Here is a 16,853-nt window from a genome sequence, read left to right as displayed (position 1 = left end):
CCTGGCAAGACTAGAGGCAATGGGAAAGCTCGTCATTGGTTGGAGTCCAACTTAGCACAAAGGAAGATGGTTATGGTTGTTGAAGGTCAGTCATCTCAGCCCCAGGATATCTCTGCATGAGTTCCTCAGGGCAGTGCTCTAGGCCCGACCATCTTCAGTTGCTTCATCTATGGTTTTCCCTTCACAAGTGGGGATGTTGGCTAATGATTGCACAATGTTCAGCACTATTTTCAACTCTGATACTGCAGCAGTCCATGTCTAAATGTAGCAAGACTTGGGCATTATTCAGGCTTGGACTGACAAGTAGCAAGTAATGCCACGCAAGTGCTAGGCATGTGCCATGTCAAATGAGTGAATCTAACCATTGCCCATTGTAATTCAATAGTGTGGCTATTACTGAATTCCCCAACTATCGATGTCCTGGGGATTACCATTGATAAGAAGCTGGACTTGCTTCGTTATTTAAATACAGTGGCTGCAAGACCCTGCAGTGAATAACTCTTCTAGAAGGACAAGGACAGTCTACAAGTGTCCCTCCAAGCCACTCACCATTCCAACTTGGAAATATATTGTCATTCTTTCACTGTTGCTGGGTCAAATTCCTGGAACTCCCTCCCTAACAGCAATGTAGGTATATCTACACCAAATGGTCTACAGTAATTCAAGAAGGTAATATCACTGCCTTCTCAAGGGCAACTAGTGATGGCAATAGATCTTGGCCCAGCTTGGAATACCCAGGTCCCCTGAACAAATTTGTAAACTTTTCTGTTTATGGGAGTTTACTGTGTGCAAGTAAATGATGTATTTGCTTTATTCTAATACTGGCTTCACTTCAATTGCCGTACTGCATTTTGTGATATCCTTAAGACTATAAACTATAGGAACATCAAGACTGCTCCACCTTTTGGTCATGGCTAATATGTTTCTCCAACTCATTCTCCTGACTCCTCCCTGTGACCCTTGATCCCCTCGATGCTGTGGTTGTGTAAGATGCATTTTTTCTTTCATTTGTTTTTAGAACTGCAGGTGCAGTGAAATTATATTTGCTTTCTTTCTAGTCAACTGGGACACTGTCTGGCGACCAAATACAACTAAGAAGTTCATGGTGCACACTAATATGAATCGAAATGTGGGATTGTTAAGGTTATTCCCAGGAATCACTGCTGCTACGGTAAATAATTGACAAAAGATTTTGTAGTGATAAAAATGAAATTACATCTGTGGCCCGGATTATTTTCTTTGAAGTGGGCCATTTCCCAATGTTGTAATTTGGCCTCCTAAGTTTCCGTGCCAACCACCACTTTTTTTTGTCCCTACAGATTTGAGGTACACAGCAGTCAGGGTTACCATCTTCCAAAGCAGATACAAGGCAGAAGCAGAGGTGTATGAAGGCAGCCACTAAAAGATTATTTCAATTTCATGGAAAATCAGTCCATTTCTTTGGATGTGTTGTCATCATAAATAACTCCACCGCATAGTCCTCAGTAGTGTACAGATGCCCCCCATTCTACCATATAGCCCCTCAAACACCCTCTCCATATTCACTGTCCCAATGTCCACAATGTACAGAACTCTTGAACTTTGGAATATCTTCAAGATGCTCATAAAACTATCAATTTAACCAACACTTTCAAACCACCTGTATAAATCAGCTCATAGCTACTTAATGCTGTATAAACTAAGTCTGCTGATCTATTATTGGGGGTTGTAGCCCATCTAATACTTCATAATGAATTTCCATTACACAGCTGAATAAATAAAACAATTAGTTAAATCCTTTGATGTCAGTAAAAGTGTTCAGCCAACTGTTTAAGCTTAGAAACAGATGCCTGGGCTGTCATTCAATGTAAAGATTAATTCACAGATGGGAACTGACACAGTCAAACCTGAATATTGAAGTTATTAATGCAAAAACGCAATGTACTCCCATCCAAATGGAGACTTTTACAATGCTAGACAACTTACTGGTCACTTTTTTTTTGAAACCTTAACACTAATCATTTCATTAAAAAGATCTTTAACTACATAACATTTCTTAAAGCATCTTGTTTGTGGAGATGACCAGAGAGCAGGCTGCACTATACCAAGTATTATGCAACATGGTAGGAATAATTAGTGATCATACAATGAAGGTACCCTAGAATGGCAATAATTATAATATGATTGAATTTGACATTCAGTTTGAGGAGAGAGGAATGGATCTGAGACTTTTTAAAAAATTGAATATAAGGAAATATAAGGCTATGAAAGCAGAGCTGATCAAACAATAGATAGTGAGAGATGTGACAAACAACTTAAGGATATTTCAGAGTATACGTGTAGTTCTCCTCCTTCATGCCATGGTTGCATTCCAGTGAAACCTCGCTGAATAGAAAATTGTTTAATAAAAATAATGGGGCCTATGGGCAGAGTTGGGTTAGAGGCAGGCCAACAAAAAATATCACTCATGATCACTGAAAAATCACTCAAAAGCCTAACATAAAGTGTATAGCAGCCTGAATGAAGGTTTAAATCATATTTATTAACAAAAGTAAATTCAACGCATTACATTGAAAAAATATTGTTATTGTTAGGATAGAGGGTTATCATCATCATCACCTTCAGATGCATCGTGCTGCAGAACTGGATGGCTGTGGTTGATTGTCTTCTGACTTTCTTGGGGGTTGGTTTAAAAAAAGCATCCAGTTTTTGTTGCTTTGCCCTTTTGCTTCTGTCTTGAAGAAGCTGTTCATAGGGAACAGGATGATATTGAGTGAACTGCTACCCTGCTGCATTCTGTGTTGTAGTCGTTGCTCTCTAAGAGCTGCAACTGTGTCTCACTTTCCCTCAGGATTGAAGACAAAACAGAAGTCATGCTGTAACCTGGACTTCATGTTTTTCATCTCCAGTTTCCATTTCCCCCTCAGCAACAAGCTGTTGTAGATCAGCTGTAGACAGGTATTCACAGTGGGACTTGAGCAGCTCTTCAGTATTCTCATTTCACACTAAGGCAACCTGCTTTGGAAGGGCAGCACAATGCTCTTTGATTTTTGAGCCTTCCTCTGAAGTTCACATCCTTTAAAATCGTGAAAAAAATCCGGGAGAAGCTGCCGCCAAACTGCATGCTGGCAGTCCTTACTGACATCGCCCCAGGCCTCCACAATAATGACAATAATTTTTGATGTTAAAGCTCCTCCAACGTTGAAGAACATGTTGTCCTTATTATCCCTGTCAGTAGCTGCAATCGCCCTCTTGAATGTGCGTCTTAAATAATAAGCTTTAAAAGCTGATATTGTATCCACGAATTGAATGAGAGAGGTTGTGTTTGGAGGTAGAAATAGCATTTTGATGTTTTCAGAAAGCTCGCCAATGGTGGCAAGATGGCTTGGCGCATTATCCAGGATGAGGAGAGTCTTGAAAGGCAATTTTCTTTGGCTGCAATACTGCCTAAAAACATCTTTCAAAACATCAACAATAAGGCCAGAAAAAATTTGCTTCACCATCCAATCCTTTTAGCTTGACCTGAAGTAGACATCTAGAGTGGACTTCAAGGCTCATGACTTGGCAAAGTGGTACACCATCACTGGTTTAAGCTTTAAGTTTCTATTGGTGTTAGTGCCCAGCAGCACACCCATACACTTTGTAACATCTAGCTTGTCTTCCAATGTTATAGCCTTTCTTTTGCGTTTATCACCCATTATTTTGTCACCAGGACGCTTCCTCCTAAGTTAGTGTCGCTGTCCCTCTCCATTTTTCTGAAAAATAAAAGGATAATCTAGGAGTAGATTATAAGAACAAATTACAAAGGCAGAAAGAGTAATGCAGTCCTGCAAGAATTATACAAGAATATTCTTGTCTCAGAGGAAGAGCAATGAACATTCATTAGTTTAATTTTTGAAATGAAGCTGCTCTATGTATAGTACTGTACATCTCACATGCTCTGACAGCAACTGACATTGGCGCATGTGCAGAACAGCACGGAGATTTTGGTGCTGACATTGTTTCGCATGCTTCGTTCTGCACATGTCCAATCACTGCTGGAATTGCGCTATTGCGAACAGAAGTAAGCATTCTCGAAAATACCATTTCCCACTTCTTCAGCAACATTACAGCCAAATTGCACTGCCGAAACACACTTTATACGAGAACTACCTGTATGTTCCAAAGCATAAGAAAAATTCCAACAGACAGACGTTCTGTCTATGTTCAACTAGAATGGTTAAAGTTGGTACCTAATTTAAATATAAAGCACATATTGGTGCAAAGACACATGGCAAATTAATACATTGAACAGAATGTAAAATATAGCAAAACATGTCTAAAAAATTGATAGTGGAAACAATTAGGTTATGAGAGAAAGCTAGCCAGTATATGCTGTTGGCTAATTTTTTTTTACATTTATTCATGAGCATTGTTGACATGATGAGCATTTATTGCCCATGCCTTGAGCAGGTGGTGGTGAGCCACCATCTTGAACTGCTGCAGTCTACAGGGCGAATAAAGGGATGGTAAAATATTTCCAGGATAGGATGGTTTGTGTTTTGAACAGGAACTTGCAGATGGTGGTATTCCTTTTCAACTGTTGCTTTTGTTCTTCTCAGTGATGGGGACCATGAATTTAGAAAAGGTTTATTTGGTAAATGCAACAGTTGTCTCTATCTTCTGTAGTGGGGACAGTGAATGTCAATCATGCAGTCTGCTTTGTTTTGGATGCTGCAAGCTTCTTAAATGTTGTTGAAGCTGCACTCACTTATACAATTGAATAGTATTCCACCATGCTCCTGATGTGTGACTTGCTTGGAGTATGTCGAAGAAACAGTTTCTAGCTTCTGTCATTTTTGCAATATGAACTTTATGCCACCTTTTTAATTATGCTGATGAGATATAATTTTGTTTTCAAGTGATTAAGCTGGCATTAAAATTAAACTAAGTTTGGGATTTAAAATAGTTTTGATGCAATAAAGTTCATTATTGCTGTCAGATTTAAGCAATTATTTTGTATTTTGTACAGTTTTCATTCCCTTTTTCAGGTAAGAGCATTTCTCCAACCACCAATGGAAGGAATTGTTTTAGAGACATACGGAACAGGCAATGCTCCAGATAATCGCCCAGATATGTTAGAGGAATTTAAAAGAGCCATTGATCGTGGAGTATTGATAATAAACTGTACTCAGTGTTTGAGGGGCTGCGTTAGTCAATCATATGCAACAGGAAAGGTGAGTCACCAATCTACTTGAAAGATTATAACTCCGATTTCCCTTTGTGCTTAGTATTGCTGCTTTGGCTCTGGAAGGTTCATCTGTTCTTTTTAACTTTAATGAACATTTAATGAATTTTAATGTTGCTGTGGAGCACATGAGTAAATAATCTTGCCCATGATCACTACTTGTTCCTCTATAAATTGAATGAATGAGAAAATTATTTTGAGTTTATTAAAAGCTAGAGGGCTCTGTAAGTAACTGAATGTTGGAACTGGACTTTTATCTGGGCTGTGGCCCTGGTGTGAGAGAGTGAGGCATGTGAAAAAGCAGGCAGTTTGCTTTCTTACCAGGTACTATCACTAACTCCAATGGTATTTTCAACTCTGGGGTTGTCCTCAATGTGGAGGTAGCTGTATTGGTGTTTTGAAGGGAATGGTTTGGGTCACCATAGTTTCTAACTGTTACCTGAGTAAGAATATTGTGGATTCAAGTCTCACTCCTTGACTTGAGTACAAAAATCATAGCTGAAACTTCAGTGCAGTACTTTGGGAGAGGTGCACAGTCGGAGGAGCTGTCTTTCGTATGTGAACCAGAGAACCAATCAGACCTTTCGGATGGATGAAAAAGATTTCGTAACATGATTTTTAAGAAAAGAGCAACATAGCTTTTCTGGTGACCTGGCCAAATCTTATTTTTCAATCAACACAACAAAAACATTATTTGGTCAGTAATCATATTTCTGTGTGTAGAGATTGCATCATGCAGATTTGACTGCCATCTTTTCTACAATGCATGTGAATATCTAAATACAAGAAAACAATGCTGTTTGAAGCGGTGAGTTCCAGCCTCCCACCATCCTCTCTGTGAAAAGATTTCTACTCAAATCCTCTCTTAGATTCAGAGATAGATGGCTATGCCCCCTGATATTTGATACCTCTGCTAATGAATAAAGTGCTTGCCTGTCCAATTTATCTATGCCCCTCTTAACATTATAAACCTTTATCAGGTCCCTTGCAGCTCTAAAGAAACAATCCCAACCTACTCAATCTTCCTGCATAGCTCAGATCTCCAAGCCCAGGAAGCATCTGGGTAAATCTCATCTGCACCCTATTGATTGCAATCTCATCTTTTCCATAATGTGGTGGCCAGAACACCAATTGCAGCCTTTGTACAGTTACAGTATAACTTCCCTGTTCTTGTTTTCTTTATCTTGGCTAATAAAGACAAGTATCCCATATCCAGTCTAAACCACTTTATCCACTTGCAGGAATCAGTGGATGTGCACGCCAAGGTCCCTCAGATTTTCAGTGCTTTCCAGGGGCCAACCATTCATGGTGTAATCCCTTGTGTTGTTAGCCCTCCCCAAGTCCATTACCTCGCACTTCCCCAGATTGATTCCATTTGTCACTCCTGTGTCACCTCACCATTGGTATTCTCCTGCACCTTGTAGCAATTCTCCTTATTATATACCGCCCTAGTAATTATTGTGTCAGTCGTGTTGTGAGTTTGGAAAGAGCTGTCCAAGAATTGTCAATGATTTTCTGCATGCATCGTATAAAATGTATACACTGCAGTGACTGAGCATCAATAATGAAGGGAATGGATACTTACGGGTGTGGTGCCAGTCAAGTTGCTGCTTTGTCCTGGATGATGTCAAGCTGCTTCAGTGTTGTTGGAGCTGCACTCATCAAGGCAAGTAGGTAGTATTCCATCACACTCCTGACTTGTGCCTTTCAGATGTGTACAGGCAATGGCGAGTCAGGAGGTAGGTTACTTGCCAGTATTTCTTGTCTCTGACCTGCTCTTATGGTCCCCAGCAGAACTGCCACTGGTCTGGCTGCTTCTGGAACACACTCTATTCTTGTTGCTGCTTTTAACCTTGCTGCTGCCACTCCTGAGTCTTACACTGGTCCTCTGCCTCTGAGGCCTCACCTTGCCAGTTCCTCCCACTAGTGATGCTTTGTGTCTAGGGGGTCCCTACCTCACTGTCTCCTTTTTGGTTTCAGTTCACCGAATTTGTTTATTCTAAATGACCATCCGTCTGAGGCAGACAGGTACTTCAAACATTTAAAGGCCCCTAACCAAGATGGCATACATGAGTATCAGTATAAATGAAAGTGACTCAGCTTCACACTAAGGCTGTGCTTTGTCGTTTTTATTGCTTGTTGAAGGGTAATACATTAGCCCTAATGTATTTTAATAAAAATCGGTTTTCACAGAATTGTCACTAATATAATTTCTGTTTAAAATAATTATGACTGCTTAATAGGTGATGTAAGTATCTTCCAGATTAGATGATGATCATCAGTCAATGACACCTAATCTACTGGTGTTCATGCAATTTGTTAAGCAACATAAGTTATAAACAAAGATCATTGATGTCCTAGTTTAGATGGTTCTTGTTTCCAACCATCTTGAGTGGCTCATTATGCCTCTCCTCTCCCATATCATCTTGAAATCTGTGTTGTGTCTTCAGTGAGTTACTACACCCTCTACAGCTGGGGCCCTGCTCTATTGGTGAATTGGCCATGCTAAATTACCCATAGTGTTAGGTGCATTAGTCAGAGGGTTGCTCTTCGGAGGCTTGGTATGGACTTGTTGGGCCGAAGGGCCTGTTTCCACACTGTAGGGAATCTAATCTAATCCAAAAAATTTTATTTTAGAAGTGGGTGGCACAGTGGCTCAGTGGTTAGCACTGCTGCCTCAGAGCACCAGGGTCCCAGGTTTGATTCCAGCCTTGGATGACTGTCTGTCTGTGTGGAGTTTGCACAATCTCCCAGTGTCTGCGTGGGTTTCTTCCGGGTGCTCCAGTTTCTTCCCACAGTCCAAAGATGTGCAGGTCAGGTGAATTGGCCATGCTAAATTACCCATAGTGTTAGGTGCATTAGTCAGAGGGAAATGGATCTGGGTGGGTTACTCTTCAGTGTGGACTTGTTGGGTCGAAGGGTCTGTTTCCACACTGTAGGGAATCTAATCTATTCTGGTGTTGCAATTAGGGTCTGACTTTGACTCATTTGCCAGAGCCAAGTAGCCTGTGGTCACGACCCAAACACGATATCCTCAAAACTGAAACAGTCCTTCATTAACTTTATCCTGTGTAATCATTTGACAAATTTATACCAGCAAAAATTCGATTAATCTAGTCTTTGATCTCAATTGATAACATAATTTTAGCCATTTGTCCTACTCCCTTTACGTAGTGTACACTTGGAATTCACATCAGGGTGCCTGAATTGACTGACATCACACGAGTCATGGATCCGAAGCGTAACTTTCAACTTGAACTTTTGCCTACTAGGAGTTCACATAAAATTCACATAAAAATGATGCAGAGCACAAAATATGAAAAGAAATTACACTTTTTCCTACATTTGGCTGAGCAGAATATACTTCTGCAATCCTGTTTTGCCTCTGATTTGATAACCATGCCTATGCTTTGACAAAAACACATCATTGGGTCTGTCACTAAACCCAATTACAGGACAGGATGCAACAGAGAACCTGTTATAAAATTATTTTAAATTACATAGCTCCGTGGAATTTGTATGCTATTTATCAATCCTAAAGTGCAAAATCAGTTCCTGCATATTTGGACAATAGACTGTTAAATCTAATATTAATTCTGAGCATGATTAGCTGTGGGTCAGTGTGCAATCATTTTCACACTAATTTCATTATATACTATAACTTTCTTCAGCTTCAATTGAAATTTATTTCATGTTCTATTTACTTTCAATTTCAGGCCCTCACAGATGTAGGTCTTATTCCAGGGGGTGACATGACACCTGAAGCTGGTTTGGCTAAATTGTCCTATGTACTAGGCAAGGCTGAACTAAGTATTCAGGAGAAGAAGAAGGTATGTATTTCACTCTCAGATTTGTGTAATAGTGCTGTGTGCACTTACTTCCTACAATACCATATTTTAGTCCCATTGAGCAGTGAGGAGGATGAACAAACATCTTTCTCAAAAGGAGTTGCACCATATTTTTCTTGACAACAGGGCAGTCCAGTATTTCTTTGGCAAATATCTTTTGAAATGCCTCAACCTGGATGATTCCTGGGAGTTTCTGAACTCTGCCATCAGGCTGAAATGTGGGTCAGAATTGTCTGACCTTCCTTGGGGTAACTAATTAATGGCCAATGGATGCAACTTTAAGGCCGGGCTGTTGACTGTGGAGGGCCAATCAGAAGCTTGCCAGCAAGAAAGAAACATCAGGTAAGAGAGGGAGAGGACACTGGAGGTGCCCTTTCCAGCTGCCAAAGGAAGATTCCATTTGATTTTTGTAATTCAGATGTACTGTCTGATATTTTAAGTGAATGGAAAGACCCACTCGCTGTAGCAGTGTCATAGAGTCATACAGCATGGAAACAGACCCTTCGGTCCAACTCATACATATCGACCAGACATCCCAATCTGACCTCGTTCTATTTGCCAGCTTTTGGCCCATATCCCTCTAAACCTTTCCTATTCAGATACCCATCGAAGTGCCTTTTAAATGTAAATGTACCCATCGCCACCATTTCCTCTGGCAACTCATTCGATATACACACCACCAATGCTTGTTATCTGTTCAATTTAAGAGACTAGAAGTGGATAATCTATTATAGAATAATCTCAACAGATATTTATTACAATCCACACTGAAGTGCATAAATATTATAAAGCAGTATGGTCCCTTTCATGTGTCATGCCTAAAGTGATCTGCATTTCATTGGAGCTTGTGATCTTTATACCCTTATGTTAAATGCTCCCATGCAACAATGATATCATCTGCAAGACTTTTAAAAGTACATTGATGCATTTATGGCGAGGCAAAATACAATATAGGTGTTAGTTAGCTCAGTTGGCTGGACACCTAGGCTTGCATTGCAGAGTGATGCCAACAGAGTGATGGCTCAGTTCCTGTGCCAGCTGTGGTTACCGTGAAGGTCCTGCTTCCTCACCCGTGCCCCTCACCTGCGGTGTGGTGACCCTTAGGTTAAACCGACTACCAGTTGTTTCTCTCTAATGAGAGAACAGCTGCATGGCCCTCTAGGACTATAGGGACTGTATTTTATCTATAGCACAATACAGTATCTCTCAAGCTGTGGCCTATGGAATTCTGCAGGTTCAGAGACTTTCCAAGAGGTCTGAGAACTAAATTACTCCTGCTCAATTTTCATGTGAAATATATTGAAAATAAGAGAGTTTCTAATTTACAACTATTGAACAAGTTTTCAATTTATTCTCATCAATATTAACCCTTCTACCAAATAAAAGCCAAAAGAACTCTGGATGCTGTAAATCAGAAACAAAAACAGAAATTGCTGAAAAAGCGTAGCAGACATTTCATTACCCTCCTGGGTAACATCTTCAGTGGACCTCATGCAAAGCAATGCTGAAAATTCCTGCTTTCTATTTATATGTTTGGGTTTAGTCATAGAGATGTACAGCATGAAAACAGACCCTTCGGTCCAACCTGTCCACGCCGACCAGATATCCCAACCCAATCTACTCTCACCTGCCAGCATCCGGCCCATATCCCTCCAAACCCTTCCTATTCATATACCCATCCAAATGCATCTTAAATGTTGCAAGTGTACCAGCCTCCACCACATCCTCTGGCAGCTTATTCCATACCCTCGATGTGAAAAAGTTGCCCCTTAGGTCTCTCTTATATCTTTCCCCTCTCACCTAAACCTATGCCCTCTAGCTCTGGACTCCCCGACCCCAGGGAAAAGACTTTGTTGATTTATCCTATCCATGCCTCTCAATTTTGTAAACCTCTATAAGGTCACCCCTCAGTCTCTGACACTCCAGGGAAACAGCCCCAGCCTGTTCAGCCTCTCCCTGTAACTCAAATCTTCCAACCCTGGCAACATCCTTGTAAATCTTTTCTGAACCCTTTCAAGTTTCACAACATCTTTCCGATACGAAGAAGACCAGAATTACACGCAGTATTCCAACAGTGGCCTAACCAATGTTCTGTACAGCCGCAACATGACCTCCCAACTCCTGTACTCAATACTCTGACCAATAAAAGAAAGCATCCCGAACGCCGCCTTCACTATCCAATCTACCTGCGACTCCACTTTCAAGGAGCTATGAGCCTGCACTCCAAGGTCTCTTTGTTCAGCAACACTCCCTAGGACCTTACCATTAAATGTATAAGTACTGCTAAGATTTGCTTTCCCAAAATCCAGCACCTCGCATTTATCTGAATTGAACTCCATCTGCCACTTCTCAGCCTATTGGCCCATCTGATCAAGATCCCATTATAATCTGAAGTAACCTTCTTTGCTGTCCACTACACTTCCAATTTTGGTGTCATCTGCAAACTTACTAACTGTACCTCTTATGCTCGCATCCAAATCATTTATGTAAATGACAAAATGTAGATGGCCCAGCACCGATCTTTGTGGCACTCCACTGGTCACAGGCCTCCAGTCTGAAAAACAACCCTCCATCACCACCCACTATCTTCTACCTTTGAGCCAGTTCTGTATCCAAATGGCTAGTTCTCCCTGTATTCCATGAGATTTAACCTTGCGAGTCAGTCTTCCATGGGGAACCTTGTCGAACGCCTTACTGAAGTCCATATTGACCACATCTACTGCTCTGCCCTCATCAATTATCTTTGTTACTTCTTCAAAAAACTCAGTCAGGTTTGTGAGACATGATTTCCCATGCACAAAGCCATGTTGACTATTCCTAATCAGTCCTTGCCTTTCCAAATACATGTACATCCTGACCTTCAGGATTCCCTCCAACAACTTGCCCACCACCAAGGTCAGGCTCACTGGTTTAAAGTCCCCTGACTTTTCTTTACCGCCCTTCTTAATCAGTGGCACCACGTTTGCCAACCTCCAGTCATCCGACACCTCACTTGTGACTATCGATGATACAAATATCTCAGCAAGAGGCCCAGCAATCGCTTCTCTAGCTTCCCACAGAGTTGTCGGGTACACCTGATCAGGTCCTGTGGAATTATCCACCATGAACTGTTTCACGACATCCAGCACTTCCTCCTCTGTCATCTGGACGTTTTGCAAGATGTCACCATCTATTTCCCTACAGTCTATATCTTCCATATCCTTTTCCACAGTAAATATTGATGCAAAATATTCATTTAGTATCTCCCCCATTTTCTGTGGCTCCACACAAAGGCTGCCTTGCTGATCTTTGAAGGGCCCTATTCTCTCCCTAGTTACCCTTTTATCCTTAATATATTTGTAAAAACCCTTTCGATTCTCCTTAATTCTATTTGCCAACGCTATCTCATGTCCCCTGATTTCCCTCTTTACGTATACTCCTACTTCCTTTACACTCATAGAACATAGAAAAATACAGCGCGGTACAGGCCCTTCGGCCCTCGATGTTGTGCCGATCCAAGCCCACCTGACCTACACTAGCCCACTATCCTCCATATGCATATCCAATGCCCGTTTAAATGCCCATAAGGAGGGAGAGTCCACCACTGTTACTGGCAGGGCATTCCATGAACTCACGACTCGCTGAGTAAAGAATCTACCCCTAAAATCTGTCCTATACCTACCACTCCTTAATTTAAAGCTATGCCCCCTCATAATATCTGACTCCATACGTGGAAAAAGGTTCTCATGGTCAACCCTATCTAAACCCCTAATCATCTTGTACGCCTCTATCAAGTCACCCCTAAACCTTCTTTTCTCCAATGAAAACAGCCCCAAGTGCCTCAGCCTTTCCTCATACGATCTTCCTACCATACCAGGCAACATCCTGGTAAACCTCCTCTGCACCCGTTCTAGTGCCTCCACATCCTTCCTATAGTATGGCAACCAAAACTGCACACAATATTCCAGATGTGGCCGCACCAGTCTTATACAACTGCAACATGACCTCAGGACTCCGGAACTCAATTCCTCTACCAATAAAAGCCAGTACGCCATATGCCGCCTTCACATCACTATTTACCTGGGTGGCAACTTTCAGAGATCTGTGTACATGGACACCAAGATCCCTCTGCTCATTCACACTACCAAGTATCCGACCATTAGCCCAGTACCCCATCTTGTTACTCTTACCAAAGTGAATCACTTCACACTTAGCTACATTGAACTCCATTTGCCACCTTTCTGCCCAGCTCTGCAGCTTATCTATATCCCGCTGTAACCTGCCACATCCTTCCTCACTGTCAACAACTTCACCGACTTTCGTATCATCTGCAAACTTGCTCACACAACCTTCTAGCCCCTCCTCCAGATCATTTATTAAAATGACAAACAGCAATGGTCCCAAAACAGATCCTTGCGGAACACCACTCTTAACTGCAGTCCAAGATGAACCTTTACCATCAACTACTACCCTCTGTCTTCTTCCAGCCAGCAAATTCCTAATCCAAACCTCCAACTCACCCTCAATGCCATACCTCCGTATTTATTACAGTAGCCTACCATGGGGAACCTTATCAAACGCCTTACTAAAATCCATATACACCACATCTACCGCTTTACCCTCGTCCACCCCCTTAGTCACCTTCTCAAAGAATTCAATAAGGTTTGTGAGGCACGACCTGGCCTTCATAAAACCATGCTGACTATCCTTGATCGCATTATTCCTATCCAGATGTTCATAAATCCTATCCCTTACAATTCTCTAAGACTTTGCCCACAACAGAAGTGAGACTCACCGGCCTATAGTTTCTAGGGTTATCCCTACTCCCCTTCTTGAACAAGGGAACCACGTTTGCTATCCTCTGAACAAAGGAACCACATTTGCTATCCTCAAATCTAAGGATTCACTCGATCTATCCTGTCTATACCTGACACATGCTTCCTTCTTTTTCTTAACCAAATCCTCAATTTCTTTAGTCATTCAGCATTCCCGAAATCTACCAGCCTTCCCTTTCACCCTGACAGGAATATTCTTTCTCTGGATTCTTGTCTCATTTCTGAAGGCTTCCCATTTTCCAGCTGTCCCTTTACCTGCGAACATCTGCCTCCAATCAGCTTTTGAAAGTTCTTGCCTAATACTGTCAAAATTGGCCTTTCTCCAATTTAGAACTTCAGCTTTTAGATCTGGTCTATCCTTTTCCATCACTATTTTAAATCTAATAGAATTATGGTCACTGGCCCCAAAGTGCTCCCCCACTGACACCTCAGTCACCTGCCCTGCCTTATTTCCCAAGAGTATGTCAAGTTTTGCACCTTCTCTCGTAGGTACATACACACATACTGAATCAGAAAATTGTCTTGCATGCACTTAAGAAATTCCTCTCCATCTAAACCTTAACACTACGCTAGTCCCAGTCGATGTTTGGAAAGTTAAAATCCCCTACCATAACTACCCTATTATTCTTACAGATAGCTGAGATCTCCTTACAAGTTTGTTTCTGAAATTCCCTCTGACTATTACGGGGGCTATAATACAATCCCAATAAAGTGATCAACCCTTTCTTATTTCTCAGTTCCACCCAAATAACTTCCCTGGATGTATTCCTGGGAATATCCTCCCTCAGCACAGCTGTAATGCTATCCCTTATGAAAAATGCCACTCCCCCTCCTCTCTCGTCTCCCTTTCTATCCTTCCTGCAGCATTTGTATCCTGGAACATTAAGCTGCCAGTCCTGCCCATCCCTGAGCCATGTTTCTGCAATTGCTATGATATCCCAGTCCCATGTTCCAAACCATGCCTTGAGTTCATCTGCCTTCCCTTTTAGGCCCCTTGCATTGAAATAAATGCAGTTTAATTTATTAATTCTACTTTGTCCCTGCCTGCCCTGACTGTTTGACTCACTTCTGTTCTCAACTGTACCAGACTCAGATTGATCTCTTTCCTCTTTATCTCCCTGGTTTCCCCCCCCCCCCACCCCACCTTACTAGTTTAAATCCTCCCAAGCAGTTCTAGCAAATTTCCCTGTTAGTATATTAGTCCCCTTCCAATTTAGGTGCAGTCCGTCCTTCTTGTACAGGTCACTTTTTTTTCTACCCCAAAAGAGATTCCAGTGATCCAAAAATGTGAATCCTTCTCCTATACACCAGCTCCTCAGCCATGTATTCATCTGCTCTGTCCTCCAATTCCTGCCCTCACTAGCTTGTAGCACTGGGAGTAATCCAGATATTACTACCCATGAGGACCTCCTTTTAAAATTTCTGCCTAACTCTCTGTAATCTGCCTTCAAAATTTCAGCCTTTTCCCTTCCTCTGTCATTGGTTCCAATGTGGACAATGACCTCTTTCTGGCCCCTCCCCCCCTGTTCTGGGTAATCCAAGATGGAGGACAGGAAAAATTTCTGGCTTTAAGAGCTGCTCCTTTTTTTTTGAGTTATTTTAGGTGCTGGATGCGATTTCCTTGAATTTCAAGAGCAGCAATTACTGTTTTATATGCTGTTGCATTGTTTTGGAACTTTGGGAAAAAAATGTCAAAACAACAGCAGTTTTAAAAGGGAGAAGAGCAGACAAAGGAAACGCATGGTGAGGACAGTGCAGGAGACAGAGAGAGAGAGAACCTTTATAGTTACTGCCTTTGCTGTTTTTGAATTCATGTGTTGCTGGACATCGGAGTGCCTCTGGGAAAATTAACAAACAGTGAATTTCGCAACTAATCTTGGAGGAACCAGTTTGGGCGAAGTTCACAACACAGAATCAGATACGTTAATTGTTGTTTTAAGTCTGTCCAAGCGAAAGGCTGTATTAGTGAGTACAGTGGGTGCTTTCTTGCTTATATGTTTTTGGAGTTGAGTCTCTTGATTAAACTTAAAATATAAGCCATAGCTCTTAATTTAACCTGGGGCATTTTCTTTGAGAGGAATAAGACGGTGTTATTTTCTGAGTCTGTAGATTGTGAAGGAGCAAAAATGGCCTTTGCAGTGAGGTATGCTTCTTGTCAGATGTGGGAGTTTAAAGAGAGTTTAAGGGTTACTGCGGATTGTATCTGCCATAAATGCTGTTGGATGCGAATCTTATCAAATCGAGTGGATCAGTTGGAGAGACAGAAAGGAGCGATGAGGAATTTGCAACAGCAACAGTATGTGATGGATGGCAGTTATAGGAAGAGGGGAAAGTCTCAGATACAGTCACATAAATGGGTTTACTGCAGGAAGGGTAAGAGAGATTGGCACCAAGGGGAGGAGTCTTTTGTGGATATACCCATTTCAAACAGGTATGCTGTTTTGGAAAATGTAGGGGATGATGGATTCTCAGGAGAACATAGCACGACCAGCCAAGTTTCTGATATTGAGACTGGCTCTAATGCAATGAGGGGTACGTCGGCTTCCAAGAGATGAATGGTGTTAGGGGATTCTGTAGTCCGAGATACAGACAGATGTTTCTGTGGCCAGCAGAGAAAAAGCAGAATGGTGTGTTGTTTCCCTGGTGCCAGGATCAAGGATGTCTCAGAGACGGTGTAGAATGTTCTTTCTTTGGGTTGGTGATATCATTTCCTGTGGTGAAGTCACTTTCCTGTTCCTTTTCTCAGGAGATGTAGATGGAAACACCACAGGAAGTAACATAACCACAGGAATTGACATCACCAATCCAAACATATAAATAGAAAGCAGGAGTTTTCAGCATTGCTTCGCGTAAGGCCCACTGAAGATGTTACCTAGTAGGGTAACAAAACTTCTGGAAATGAACCTTTTAGCTCAGCGAGCAAACCTACATCCAAAACTTCAATCTGAGCTACAAATCTTCTCAAAACTCACTAAGCTGAGCAGG

The 16,853-nt window shown here is 41.6% G+C and overlaps 1 protein-coding gene across 2 annotated transcripts in view; it reads left to right on the top strand.

The window, feature by feature from the left end:
• The window catches only part of LOC132817931 (60 kDa lysophospholipase-like), a 66,443-nt gene that overhangs the window by 24,350 nt on the left and 25,240 nt on the right, over window positions 1–16,853 (top strand). For both annotated transcript variants that reach the window (XM_060828474.1, XM_060828473.1), the window contains exons 7-9: window positions 1,059–1,171; window positions 5,010–5,195; window positions 8,923–9,036. In XM_060828474.1, coding sequence (XP_060684457.1) covers window positions 1,059–1,171; window positions 5,010–5,195; window positions 8,923–9,036 — 413 coding nt within the window. The remainder of the gene's footprint in view (window positions 1–1,058; window positions 1,172–5,009; window positions 5,196–8,922; window positions 9,037–16,853) is intronic.

Source organism: Hemiscyllium ocellatum, chromosome 8 (genome assembly GCF_020745735.1).
Source record: "Hemiscyllium ocellatum isolate sHemOce1 chromosome 8, sHemOce1.pat.X.cur, whole genome shotgun sequence".
Taxonomy (NCBI): Eukaryota; Metazoa; Chordata; class Chondrichthyes; order Orectolobiformes; family Hemiscylliidae; genus Hemiscyllium; species Hemiscyllium ocellatum.
The sequence above is the reverse complement of the archived record's forward strand: the minus strand, read 5'-3'. Positions and strand labels throughout refer to the sequence as shown.